Raw genomic sequence first — 15,242 nt, 5'->3', positions numbered from 1 at the left:
TTGAATATTATAATGAAATAAATTGTGTGCTACCGTGTATGAACATCCCTAGAGTTTAAATCTGCTCAGTAGATGGGTAGATATACATGTATACAGAATTGGGAGAGCTAAATACAGCTAAAGGAACTTAGACATCTAATGGGGCTGGTGATCCTGTTTTATGCTTTTTAAGCTCAGAAATATTTACTAATAAGAGATGAGTGGTTTTGATGGACTTTCTGAAAGCTTTTGAGTTGAAAAGGAATCTGTAAGTGGGACCAAAACTTGAATCTTGCAATAACTGGAGCTTCGTATGTTTGAATTTATTACTTCCCTCTGATGCCTGTGTTCTTTACTTCCACTGTTCTTCCTTTACTGTTTCCCTTCTTTTGTTGTCCTGGTCACCCAGGACTGTCCAAGTTGTGCTTCTGCTTGTAAACAAATGTCTTGCTGGTTTCCAAGGTGTGAAAGTTGTTAAGGTTTTAAATTCTGGTCAGTGTTCATGTCAAAATGTATGAATGCATGCTGAATTCTGTTCACAGAAATGGGGCCCGAAAGAAGAGGCAAGAAAACGCGAAAAGGCAGATGTGACATAACTATTGCTTTTGTTTTGGTTTTTGCTTTTCCATAACTATTTTCTTCTGACAACTTGGTTCTGAAAATACTGTTTAAATGCCTCTTAAAAATATTCCAAGCAGTGTGTGCTGTGACTTTGAATATATTCTGATTTGTTTGAATTTGCTCTTTTTATCCACAAACCTGATGTCTATTTTGAATGCAGTGGCTGATTTATATTGAGAATTCCATTGTAAACTGATTCTCACCACTAAGCAATCATTCTGAATAATAATCTGTTAGTTCATGTTTAAAAATGCAGCAATCTTGTCTCCTGTTAACATGATTCCTGACTGATTAATGTCCTGTTCCTAACAACATGTGCAAGTTGTCCATTGTCTTCTGTGTGAGGAAATCGCATCCTGTCTTGCTTTGATAACTCTTCAGAATGTAACGTAATAAACCCCAAACCTTATTTTATTGCTAGACTGGTGTGAGACATACCCTGTATGTCAGGATGAGACATGTTTTCATAAACTGACTTGTGATTTATAATTCCTGATACTAATTGGTCTGGTCATGGAGTTCTATACGTATATGAACAGTTACTTATTTATTTTTTTGCAATAGTTTGTGAACTATGTCTTTAATTATTGCACATATGTGCTGGAGACATTGAGAAAGATCAAAGAGGTAGGTTAGCAATTCAGACTAGTGTTTTAACCAGTAGAATGTCCAGATGGTTGCCAAGCAGCTGGGAATTAATCTTTTCCTGTGTGATTAATCTCTACCTCAAAGTGTGTCTCTTTAAAAAAAAAAGTAAGTTTGATTTATTTTTTTAACATGTATAGATCCTGGTTTTAAAGGGAGAAGATGTTGGCTAAAAAAAGTAGATACTATACACTGTTATAGCTACATGTTGCACTTGTGAAATAACGGTAGGAGTACAGTTCTAATGGCTGTGTTAAGAGATCCTGAAATGGATGTAAAAAGTTCAGTAGCTGCTGAAATACAACTTCATTTTGCTTCCTATTATTATTGTTTTTTTAAAAAATAAATGCTATTGACATGTGTATTGACAGAGTTACTTGCTTCAATGGACTTGGCACTATACAGTATTAGGTGAAGCTTTCAAATAGTAACTAATATTTTATTATACTCAGATTTTACCAACTCCCCTTAAAACCATGTGATTTCTGTCTGTTCATAAGGTTCAACTGGGTTCAATTTTCAGTGCTGACAATTGAAAATTCATTTTGTTGCATTTTTAGTTGTTTTTTTATGAAATTACATCTAATAAATTATTACTGTGGATCCTCTTTCACAATTTCTAAACACATTTTGACCTTTTTGGTACTTGCTGATGTCAGAGTCTCTGCTAGACATTTTTGTTGTGTGGAAGTCTAACACTTGTCTCTCCAAATAAAGCTATTAAATAATATGATGTGCTGTAGTGATAATAGGCATGTTATATTTACTAGTTATATAAAACATTGTTTTAGAATAACAATACCATTTCAAGTTATTACAGTTGTTTGGATACAAAGCTGTATGCTTTACTCCATATTCCCACCACTCTCAACTTAGGAATCTATGAAAAAATACATTGTTCTCTCTTGAAAGGGACTAATGACATTTACATATGAATAGGAACAATTGTCCATTCAATTATTTTTCTGTATACAGCAAGTGTTTATTAATGTTCAGTGTCACTTTAAAAGTCAGGCATTTTTTGACAGGGGAAAGCTGGTATGGTTTGATTTAGAACAAAGCCTTTCATTTTTAGTGGCTATTAATTTTTTACTTAAGTTTCTCTTCAAAGAGTACTCTGTAAATTATAACTGGAAGTAGCAGTTGTAGTGTTTTTAAAGAGTAAAGATACAAAGAAGGTTAGATATCTGAAGTATAAATGTTTGTTAGGTCAAATAATATAGTCCAGATCATAAACATAGACTTTTGTGGAGGGACCTTTGAATCTGGGCAAAGTGCCATGTTTATAAAGGGTCTTTTAACATCCTAATTTCTGGCTTGCATGTCTCACTTGTTTGATGCTGCTTTTCTTTCAATCTGTCTCTGGTTTGCCCAGACTGAAAGCCCTTTCCAACAGAGACTTTACAAGACATTTATTTCACCTTAAGCATTGAATTGAATGAAATTGTTGTTGCCAGTCAGCGCAGAATTTGGAGTGGTTAATAATCTGCTGTTTCAAAATGTAGTTTTTCTTTTTATTTCTGTTTTACACTCAGATGATAAGCACAAACATCAAGAAATATGTCCAATGTTAATGTGAATCCCAGATGGAAAAGCTGCTTCTATTGTGTGTGATGTTCCATTAGGAAAATTTATTTATGACTTCCTGTAATTTATAGGATTTATTCTTAAAGTCTGATTAGGTCTTGGAAACATCAAATAAAATCAGATAGGTAGCAAAACTACACACTTTTAAACTTTGAGTAAAGGTCTCTAGGCTCTCCTGTACAGTGTGCTCCTACAATTCCATCTGCACTTGCAAGGAAATCAAATCTGCTTGTGCTTGTAAGACCCATGGTCACGATATGCACATTTCACTTTACTACAGATCCAGAACATCAGTGAATCTTCTCTCCTAATGTACTTTGCCCATTTTAATTGTGAAAGTTTTCCAGCTCTTGCTTGTTCTGAAAAGGGAATATGATCACCACATTCATCCACGTGTGAAAGAGGAGATATATTTCTGTATGCATCTTATATGTTACCCTTCCCACTTTCATTTCACACTATAATGCATTTTTCTCTTCATTTAAAAACACTTTGAGAGTAGATATTTATCTTCAGAATTATTTAAGCAAGTAGGTAGAAGCTGCTCATTAAATATGTGACATATTATGTGACAAGTGTGCGGGTTACAGACATCTGAATGTAAGGAAGTGCAAATTTTGCACTTTTCCAAATGGAAGATTAGCTTCAATATAATTAAATTTTATATTTACTGCAGAAAATTCTGTTTAAATATACAATTGTAAAGTATGAATTTGTTTCCTTTTCTTCATGTCAGCGATTTTCTTTTAGGTATTTAGTGAGTTATTCTAACACTTCCATTGCTCTAAATCTTAAAAGTATTAATATACCTCAAAGGTAGTCCTAAAAATTTCTTGGGGTAGCAAATAAGATAAAAAACAGAATGGGAAAAGGTAGCTTGTTAATTATGATGTGAGATACACTATTCTAAATTACTTTTGCTTGGAGTCAGCATGTCTTTATGTAAAATAACACTTGACTGCTTTCCCAGTACTGTGTCGCCTGCCTATAGAGTTTAAAACACTGCATAAATTACTGGGATTTATTTTTTTAACCCTGGATGCAAAAATTGAGTAAACATGATTTGGTAGAAAGTTCTGGTTGTTTGTTGGTTTTGTGGGATTTGGGTTTTTTTTTTCTTCTATGAAAATATCAAAGCTTTGTATTGTGCACTGGTTTCTTTTAGCAGCTGCATAACTCCAAGACAAACAAGTTTTGTCGTATATTGTAAGATATACAAGTCATTGTTCTACATTGTTAGTTCTTACTTTGAAGTTCTCATTCATTGTTTACATCCTTCTCCCCTTTCCTCACTTCCTCCCTCCCCCACATATTCATAGAATTGGAAAAAATTCTGGCAAGCAGCAAATACTGTTTTGTAAAATATCCCCCCTAAAATCTGATGGATGTTAAACCTTCAAGGTGCCACCTCTGGCTTACGGGTGGTCCCTGTAATGAAGACAAGTGAACAGTGATCAGTAGTTCAAAGAAATCTGTGGTTAATATTGTTAGTCTTCTTATTGATTTGAATCTGGTATCTAATTGTTTCTCCAACTTTTGTAAATGATAAGATGAATGTTTGTCTTTTGCTATGAAAAACTCTGATACAACCATCTTTTTGGAAGCCAAAGATGTATGACAGTTGCAGATCAGACTCTGTCAGTTTGACAGTCATTCTTTAAATTTTGCTGGTACCTAACCTGTGCTATGAAAATACAGGACAGTGATACAATGAAGCCTCATTTTCAGGTAACTGTTTGCTGATTTTGATGATGTTTTGTTTTTTTAAATTAGGAAGAAAGTGTGACTAGGCACATAAAAGGAGTTCTGTTGATACCACCCTCCATGGCTTTAAATAACAGGGACAGCACAGATGTTTGACATCAGTAATGTTTACATGGCCTTAGGGTTTAATTGCCTCATACTCTTTTTAAGGAGAATAAACAATGACAGACATCCAAAGGAATGATGTTCAGGCAACAGCAATGGCTGCATTTCATACATAGTTGCAAGCTTCTCAACTATAGCTAAATAGCTACACTTTTTTTTCTCTCCCCTAAATGGTAATGCCATAAATCTCATGTTCTCTGCTGACTCTTAACTGGTAATAAAAGGTATTAAAACTGAACAGTTAACTGCTTCAGACAAGGTGAATGATTTTTCTAAGTTGTTTTTATCTATTTTCCCTAAAACTCATGAAGGGCTTTGATGCTGTTGTGGGTTATTTTGTTTCTCAATATGTGTTTAATAAATAAAACAAAGCTGAAGTGCAAAAAGCACTTTATGGAAGACTAGCACATAAAATTACAAAGTGCTATTCCACAGGAAATTGAGACTAACTTAGCAAATGAGATTTGACATTTGGTAACTGCAGATATGTGGTTGGCTCACTTTGGTATGGTTTTAATTTGAAAGATACTCCTTTATTGAAATTACTATTTAATAATGTGTTTAAACTTTGAAATGGAAGGGGAGAATTTTCACTCCCAGTTGTGAAGCAGTGAGCCCATTTGTTTCAACCTTAGCTTTAATGAGATCACTTTTCACATGACATAATTTTTTTATCTACATATGGGATGAGATTGGAAGTCTGCTGTATGCAAAGGATGATTTGGAAAGCAGATTTATAAATGAAACCAGTTCTCCGAACTTTGCTATAGGACACAGTTTCCTTATCCTTACCATTTCTGGCTTTCTATCAGTGTTTCACAGAAGAAATTGTCAGTGTAGGATTTTTAAATGAATATATCTTTATTTTACAGCAAATGCTCAAATTAAAACTTCCAGAAGTTGTGATGAAGATACATGTGTTTTGGAGCTATGGATCACTACAGAATGTAGATGATTTTATTTTCTTTTTTATCAGTTACTTGTTACAAACACAGTTTTCCTCTTAAGACTAGCTGAAAACTCAATGTGCATTCAAATGTTGGATTTCAAACACTTTAGTATTGAGCTCCTCACATTTATTTATATAGTAAGTTCTGAATGGACAAAACTTTGTAAGTTGTGGATGAATCAGGAAAACATATGAGGTGCAAAACCTTCAGAAGCTCATTAAGTTTATTGAAGTTGAGGACTTTGAAGGTACTTTTGAAAGTCTCACTGATGAGGAGTTGAGTCTTCGGGATTTTTTTAAAAGAAGGTTTTTTAGTATTCGAAGGAACAGTCATCTGTGTTCTTGTCACACTCTTTACCTTCATTAAGAGCTGCCTTGGACACATTTTTCACATTTGTTCTTTGATTGCAACTACCTGTCCTTTGTGGGAAGTAGTCCCAGAATCTGAAATTTTAGGGAATACCTGTTCCACTGAAACTAGTGCAATGAGTTAATGAACTAAAATGGATGAGAGCTAGTGCAAGTGCAAGAATGGTGTTAAGTGGAAGATAAATGACAAGGACTGGGAGCCAACTGCAAGCACAGGGATTTCTGCTGTCAACCTGTGGGACAACGGTCTTGTGGCTGAGAACAATCACCATCCCTTGAAAATATATGTCAATATTTAGTAGAAGACAAACTTTAGAGTTGGATTTATTTTAATGCTCTCTCAGCCTACAGGGTACTGAAATGTAGACCAGATCTCAGCTGATGCAAACTCCTAAGGATTAATTTACATCAACCAAGACATTCTCAGTTTATTAATGACTTTTAAATGTTGTGTATTTTTGTGAATAGCTATAGATGTAAATAGCTGATTGAGTGAAATAGCTGTACATCAGTAATTCATAAGCTTTTAATGTAATTCAAGTAGACTGGAGTCTCATGTTTATTTTGTAGTATTTGCATTTTTACAAGACCTTCATATTTATTTATGGAATGTTCACAAACTGTATCAGGGAGTGGATTACTATGCTCTCTTAAAAAAATCAACACTTATCACCTGGTACTAGAATTTTCTTCCATAATGTCACTGATGGAGGGTTATTTGCAGATACTTCTTTTCATATAAACATATGCATATATTTCACAAATAGGACGTGCTGTTTTTCATGATGCTTATTTCTGGATGATAAAAGAGTTAGCTGACAGCTGAGAATACTGTCTATTTTCTCTGGATTAATTGTCAATTTAACTTTTTTCTCCCTTGGTAGCTTCCATAATACTATGTACCTATTTAGTCTTGAGAGATAGCCTCTTTATACACAGTGTAATAAACAGGAGTATTCTTTGGTATAAGTGGATGTGGAGTCTGGAAGTTGAAAGAATTTGCAGTTCTTGGGTTGTCTGCTTTCAGTTCTCAAGTAGTCTTCTGTATTTTCTACTTAGCATTTTGCATTTTTGAATTGACTTGGATTTTTGTAGCTCATGTTTTCAAGTCACAATAACATAGTGAAATTTTCACATCACAATAAACAGAACTATATCTTGGAAAATAATCATAATTATTAATTTGTACTGTATTTATTCTTTGTACATGTTAGATAAGGATTCATGTTTGCATGACTAACTTTTTTAAGTCAAAGGAATACAAATAAAGACTGAATGAATAATGCTTGTTGGTTCCTTTAGAGTTTTGTCAGTTGAGAATATTAGAAGTTGGGTTCTTAGTTGAGCTAAATAAAAATTTGAGAACTGAAAGTAGCTGGATGATGATGGGAGTCCAGTGTCCATCTCCCAGGCGCATGGACCACAGCACCATGGGCTCTTAAAACATCTAGAAGGTAAATACAAATTTTTCTGTTGGCAACAGACTACTTAAGGTCATCTTCTCATCAGATGTTGGTACTTTGCCCCAAAAATTTTGTCTTGTCCTTTTTTTAAATGAGGGGGTGTTGCTGGGACCTGTCACTCTGAGGAGACTTTTCTGTCCAGCTGACTTTCTAAACAGTAGAAAAGTTTAAATGAAAGTGCAGTAGCCTGAATCTGGACTTGAGGGGTCACTTTTTGAGTATTTCAGAAAACAGAGAAACACAAAAGATATGTCACAATGGTGGAGTCCTGAAAGCAGTCTCTAACCAATGACGTCCTGAAAGTACGCAGGAGATTTAAAAATACTTTAGAGATGAAAACTTATACTTTAAGTAAGAAGTGGCAATGTGTTACTGTGCCAGAAGGGTTCAAGTACATGACTTTGAACAAACACAAGCAGGAAATGTATTTTAGCAATCAAATTCAGCAGTAATATCCTTGATCCCATTATAAGCAACCTTTAAAAGGAAATGTGTTTATAATGTGAACTCTATGAGTAATAGAAAACTAACAAAAATAAACTTACATCTGTGCCAAAGGACATTCTTTCTACAAATGTAACACCTGCCCAAAGAATAAAAGCAAGATTACCATACTTGCTATATTAACAGAAATATTAAAAGTTTTGTTCTTCAGTGTTTATTTAAATAAAGGGTGATAGCTTCTTCTGGCCAGTAGCACTTGTTTTTATTGCCAGCTAAAACATCTTAAAAATCCATCTTCTAAATAAATATTTTAGGTTGAGATCTTTTGTAATGGTTTTATCAACTAAATAGGAAAATATGAAGGAATTGAATATATGTTTCATAGCATTTTTTCATTAGTGACTTCGCATGGCCTTCTCAAAGATGCAAATGAAGAATTTGAAAGTTAGGCAAAGGTCGTTAGTGTAATTTATTTGAATGAAGTTATAGATCTTTTCTCTTTTGCTTTTAAAGCTGGACATGAAAATGAAAATAGCAGAAGGTAAATTTCATGAAGAAAAACTTAAATTACAGCAGAAGCATGATACTGATGTTCAAAAGGTAAGAAGTCTTTGTAATTTTTTTCCAAAGACAGTATCTTAAACAAAATAATAGAGAATCTGATTATAATAAATAATTAACAGTTGTACTGTAACTTCACAATTGCAATTAATGTTCCTTTAAAGCAAGATTGTAGGTAATAGTTTACATAAGCTAATAGGAATGCAGAATATTCTATGATAATATAAACTTAGGAAGGGAAAAAATGCCTGAAGAAAGCAGATGAAAATACAAGGTGATTTGTTTGTTTGAACAAGACAACTTATTTTACCAGCCTAACGGCTTCTATGGATTCATATGCTCGTGAAATCATAAACCTATGATTTTTCTTTTAGAGAGAAAACACTCATATTATACAAAGACAGGAACGAAAATACTTAATTTTTAATGAACAAAATACAAAAAACCCAGGAGTTGGAAAATCTACAAGTGTATCACCCAAGTTCCTACTAAGGCAGTAGTGCTTGTTCTCATGTCTCTATTGTGACTCTATATCTTAAAGCACAGGCTGGTCAATAAACAGTTTGTTATTTATGTTACTGCATCGTTAAAGCTGTATGTGGCTTTTAATTCTTCTCAGCAATAAAATGACACCCGATATACTTCCTTTGGGTTAAGTTGGATTTGTCTTTATTGTGTTGGATAACACCACTTTGGGGAAGATTACAGAAAGACTATGAAAGACCATACTGTTACTTTTAATGCCATGTTTAAAACATGTGGGGTCAAATTCTGCTAAGTGCCTTCTGAAGCACTCTGATGCCAGGAAAGTAATGGGAGCTCAGTGCTCAGCATCAGGATCATAGTGACTTATCCTACTGTAAGCTTCGCATTAACCACTACCTCTGTTTTGTTTCTTAAGACTGAGTCACAGGCTTGGAGGAAGTTAGTTGACACAACACCATGACACATCAAAGCCTCCTGAAAGGATGTTAATATTTGGTCAGGTGCATATTTGGCTCATCTGTTCTCAAAGTCTGCAGGCATAACCAGCTAGCAAAGCTCAGAGACTAAAGGAAACAGCTTTGTGAGAATAAGAAATAGTTTAAATACTTTCTCATCCCTTGAGTTGTCATCCTTTTCTAACTGATGTTAGAATTTTGTCTTTTGAAGTTGTTTAATAGCATTGGATATTTTAGAAAAGGCTAAATAGTGTCGTATTAATCTTTAAAGACACAAAACATTTAATGCAGATGGAGTAATATTATTTTAAGATGAAAGCTTCTTTTTGATGAGAGATTTGGGGCACTCTTATAAGATTTCAGTGACTTTAATGTTTATCTTAAACAGAAAGTTTAAATTAAAACACTAATCTCAATGTGTGCAAATATTTGAGCATTTTTTTCCCCCTAAATCAGCATGTACAGGAATGTGAACATAGTTACACCTCATAGACTTGCTCTATCCCAACCCATTGTTTCTTGGAATACACACAAAGAATTGTGATTGGTAAAGTATAACAGAGTGGAATGAAGTTCACTGATTAAGCATTAAGCCTGCTGAGAATTTTAGCTGCTTTTCCTAGTATTAGGCAACATAAATATGAAAAAGGGAAACAATCTTTTCTATTTGTAGTAGTAGCACCATGAAACTTCCGAACTCAAGAAAAACAACATCAGCCCAGGTTTAAAAGAAAACTAGAAGACCTCCTCAAAAAATATGAAACTCCTTTTTAATCTACTCTGCTGCCTACATCTATCTAAATCAATCCTTTGTTTATGGCTTCACAGACTTAGCTGTGAAAATTACTAAGATTTAATCAGTCCTGGATGACTTAAGCACTTCTGGAAGGCAGGTCCTTTGACAGACATCAGTGAATACCATTTTGTGCACTCATAGTTCTGGTTATTTGGACTGTTAAAGGACTATGAATTTTCCCTACAGATTTTGGATAGAAAGAACGATGAAATAGAGGTAATGAAGTCCCTCTACAAAAACAAACAAAGTGAAGCTGAGGAGACGATTAGAAAACTGGAGAAAAAAGGTGATTTTTATCTTCATGGTAGTTGTTCTCTGCATAGTGATATTGTACTGCATCTGTCTTCTGGCAATGGACTTATGTGTTCCATGTTCAGATATCCTTTTCTTCTTCATTAGCAACTCTTGACCTAAATTTTCCTTTAGATTTTTAGAAGCTTGTTTAATTGTTTTCACTCTTTTGCATTTTTTTTTCCAAGAGTCAATGTTATCTTATGTTTACTACTTACAGCTTTTATGATAGTCAGAAAATATTTCTTTGATACCAAGGTATTTTGTGTGCTTATTTAAAACTTTTTAGACTCTCTGACTCAAGGTTGTTAACTTATTTTTACAGTCAGTACATTTTAATCAAACCACAATGTATTATTTATTTAGGACTATTGTGGTAAGAGTTTTCACACATGACTAGTATTCTTGAATATATCATAACTACAGAACTTGGCCTGCATGTGTCTTGTCAGCAGTTTTTGGATGTTCTTTTAAAATTCATTGGGAGCCCATTTACACTATGGACTAAACCACAGTGTAAAATAACACACAAACTTGGGAACTCACTTCAGAAAAGGATAGTTCCACCTGTATTGTGGAACTGCTCCTTGGTAAAGTAAATTGTCCATGAGAGGATCTGGTGTTTCTGCTGGTGGACTGATGGTTGCACTCAGCTGTAACAGGTTGTGAGTCATCTGCACTCTTGCCAGAGTGAAAATCATCAGTCACGTTGAAAAGTGGGTTTGTACTGGCTTTGTTTTCCACAAAATTTGGTGGACAGTGAATTTTTAATGCAATCACTTGCAATTTAAGCTGGGGAACCTAATTTATCTTGGACATTCAACCTCCATGAAAGCTTTTTCTCCTAAGGATGCACATAAAATCTGATTATAAATGCCTGTTTTCTTTAGTGTTCAAAATTTTGTTGATGTATATTTACTGTTTCAGTAAAGAAAACTCACTCTGAAACATGTTGTAAATAGAACACCTTGTAATATGTTAGTGACAGTAAATCTAAGTAAAGAAACATGTGTTAAGTATTTTTAAGAGCCAAAAATACATCAGAAAACCAGGTCTATTGGAAAACTGATGTAATCTGATTGCATCCGTTGCCAACATTGAAAAATCCCAAAGCTATCCTTTGGGTGGTTGTTTATTTTCCCATTTCTGACAGTTCATGCCCTTGTTCGTGAGTTACGAGTTGTCAAAGAAGCAAAAGAGAAGCAGATTGTGGAGTTAAAGAAGATGTGTGAGCAAAGCAGTGATTCTTTGAAGAATGAGTGGGAGAAAAGGGTAATGAATAATCTTTTCTTTGAAAGACTCCTACAGTCTGTATCTATAATGCATTATGCCACTTAAAATATAAGAAATGTGTTGCTTTTAGGAATATTTTCTCAGGGTAATTTTCTTTTTTCTGGACTACTCTTGCAAGACTCTTTTTGCTGATGCTTTGTACCCCCACACTCACCCATCTAGTCACTCTGTTCCTAGGGTTCATCTGGCCCTCTTGGCAAGTGTCTATTAGGGAAGTGTTTATTTCTGGTTGACCTGACATGGAATTTTAATCTCAGTAAACCTGCTGCCATGATGAATCCTTTGAACTGTTATTTTTATGTTGGGTCATGAATTGTTCAATATCTTTTTATTTATTGTTAGACTCAAGCCAGCAGCAAATCAGAGGGAAAAACATGTTTATTGAGAGATAGCTGCACCTTTGTCCAGATTATTGTCAGTACTTTTCTTGTTTACTCCTCTCAGGAGAGGGAGACTCACAAAATAGGCAAAACCACCTCCCTTCATAAATGAAATTATGTCCAATTTTTTTGCAGCCCTGCATCTGGAAGTAATGTTGGTTTTAATTCTTGTCTTGTAAGAGATAAATTGTAAATCTTGTCCTTTGTGCTTAAGACCTCGAGGCTTCAAAGTCAGGTTTTTAGTTTAGGGTTTTTTATTTTAGAGAAGCATTATTTCCAGCCCAGAGTCATCTCACTTTTCACAGGTACCTAGCAAGTGTTGTTCCTACAGCTGTAATTGTCAGTGATGCCAGTGTGCAAACAAGTGCTAATTAAAGTGCTAATATTAATTTTAACTTAATGAAATTAAAGACATGAAATCACAGCATGTTTCTCTGCAATAGTGTGGATAGTGGGAAGTATGATGGAGATATAGTCAAAGTTAACAGTGCAGTATTTTTATAACTTTACTGCTTCCTTCTATTTTTTCCTTTGAATAGAAGGAGGTTGTTTAATGGATATTGCTGACAATAATGCAAATATCAGTATAGCCTATCATACAGGAGGTAGAGATGTCCCCAGAATTTTGGGGTCCATTTATGTCTTATGCACTTGGACATGAAATATTTATTTACTTGTTTTTTTTCCCCCCATGTTTTAAACAATGATACTTGTAATAATTTATTACAATTCTTGTATTTTGTATGAAAAACTTTGTTAAGTTGCTACACACTGTTGAAGGCTGTTTAAATAATGGTCCAGATTCACAGGCATCTCCATGATTTTGCATGATGAAAGTGTTTTGGTCATGCAGTAGGCAGAGTAACCAATAACTTTCTCCTCTATGTGCTTGAGAGAAAACCCCGTATTTGTGCACATTAACCTGATTTTAGAAGTGCATTTAGAAAGATGCTTTTATATTTTACATTGCAGCTTTTTTCCTTCAACTGGGAAATGAGTTTCTTAGAAACCTGAGAAATACCTAGTAGCTGTTATACAACCAACACACCTTATGAGTTTTGTATCTAAATTTGATGTGACGTTACTCTACTGTTGTGTAGGGGGAAAATTTAGATCTGAAGCTGCTTAACTGGAAAGTGAAGCCACTGGTGTTTAGGATTATAAATCAGGGTTTTAGAAATGATGCAAATAATCCTTTTATTAGCCAAGTAAAGAGTCAAGACTCTCCAGCTTCTTACAAATAGAGCAGCAGATAAATTGACAGTGTATCTGGAGAGTATTAGTGTTTCTGTAAGAGAAAATCATTAATTTTTTTACAAGGATCATTGTTGTTCAGTTTAAGTATGTCAACAATCAAGTCTGTATGGATTACAGTATGCCTTCTATTTCATGTTTAAATTACTTGCTTATACTTCTAAATGACTGCTTTATATAGTCATAGTAGGCCTCCTTAGTGAGACAATGATCTTTTTTTGTAATAGAGGACAGAAATGTGACCTGAGCTTCTCAGTTATTTTATTTATATGTTATAATAATGCTTAAAAATGCTAATATTATGTGGCATTTATTACTTCATAATATTTTTGTGCTGCAGCTTCACAATGCTGTGGCTGAAATGGAAAAAGACAAGTTTAATATTCACAAGAAGCACACAGAAGATATGCAGGAACTGCTCGAGGACACCAACACTCGTCTTGGTAAAATCAATGAAGATTATTTGCAACAGATAGAGTCAACTGTAAGTCTTTTTGTAAATATGTCACAATAGCAGATGTCTTTTGTATTGTTCACATTTCATGCATTTGTGCAATAATGTACATAAATAATGTTGAGCTGAGAAATAGTTTTGATAGAGCAAGGCTGCAGTTCTGTTTTGGGAGAAGACGTTGTCTTGGCAAAATCTAAATGAGGATTTTTCCCTGGCAGTACAGCCCTTCAGTGAATATTACACAGATATATCTTTGTATTGAAGGACTATTTCCAGCATTTCTCACTGTTTTTTATTGAAGTTTGCAGAATTTACATCTCTCTAGGTCTGTACTATAAAAAGGGATTTATATAGTATGTCTGTTTACATGGATACGTGTGACTTATTACTCACCTCCTCTTCAAATGATCAAATGCCTGTTAAATTAAAGATCAAATTAAAAAGATTTAAAAAATAATAGTTGTATTATGCTAGTTTACTGCATTCCTTTCCTAGAGTAATTACAAACGTGGGAGCAGGTGTAATCTGGATTTTGTGCCTGCTATATAAATGATGGAAAAAGCAAAAAATTAACAAGTATCACCAAGAAAGCATCTTGTACTTTTTATCAGGTCTAAGGAAAACTGAATGAGTGAAAAAGACAATGTCAAACAAAATTTATTCCTTTATTAATGAATGAATGTAGAACTTAAAAATTAGCATTCAAATCATGTCATAGGTAACAGTAAATACAGAGAAAAATGGACACAGTCTGTCAGCAAGATTGAATTTAAGAACCATCAAAACTAGACAGATCTTGCTGAGCAGCTTCTGATTTAATAATTAAACAAGGTAGAGTTCAAGGCAGGGCTTAAGATGAAAGACTTGACTGTCACTGGAAATTAGTTTTCTCTTTTTTGTCTCTCTCTTTTGCTCTCCTGTTTTTGTGGCTTCTTTGTTGATATTCCAGAGTTTTCTTGTTCAGAGTTTCATGTTGTCAAGAATGCCATTGCTGTTGGCATGTGGAATTAGCTGAAAAATTTAACTAATACTATAGAACTGATAAACATTGAACAATTATGAACTTCCTTGAGAGGTGAGAGGCAAGGGAGGAATGATATTTGATGAGATATGAGGCACAACTCATATAACAGTTCACACTTATCTAACATTTCCATGCCATTTGGGGCACTGACCTGAGATGGCAGATGTTTGAGTTTGTATTTTGTTTTTAACAGTGAGTGAAAATACTGTTCCCTCATCTTCAGGCCTTTGTTAATATAAAAATAACTGAGATACATCCTGGAAGGACAGCTTCATCTTATTTTTTGCCTCCATCCTCCCGAGGAGGAGTACTCTCATTTCTG

General features: G+C 34.2%; 1 protein-coding gene across 2 annotated transcripts in view; it reads left to right on the top strand.

Moving 5' to 3' along the window:
* Positions 1-15,242, top strand: part of CEP112 (centrosomal protein 112) — a 157,148-nt gene that overhangs the window by 23,405 nt on the left and 118,501 nt on the right. For both annotated transcript variants that reach the window (XM_062010711.1, XM_062010710.1), the window contains exons 9-12: positions 8,440-8,526; positions 10,411-10,510; positions 11,669-11,787; positions 13,783-13,926. In XM_062010711.1, coding sequence (XP_061866695.1) covers positions 8,440-8,526; positions 10,411-10,510; positions 11,669-11,787; positions 13,783-13,926 — 450 coding nt within the window. The remainder of the gene's footprint in view (positions 1-8,439; positions 8,527-10,410; positions 10,511-11,668; positions 11,788-13,782; positions 13,927-15,242) is intronic.

The sequence above is a fragment of the Colius striatus genome, chromosome 18 (genome assembly GCF_028858725.1).
Source record: "Colius striatus isolate bColStr4 chromosome 18, bColStr4.1.hap1, whole genome shotgun sequence".
NCBI classification, from domain to species: Eukaryota; Metazoa; Chordata; class Aves; order Coliiformes; family Coliidae; genus Colius; species Colius striatus.
This window is presented reverse-complemented; position numbering and strand designations above follow the sequence as displayed.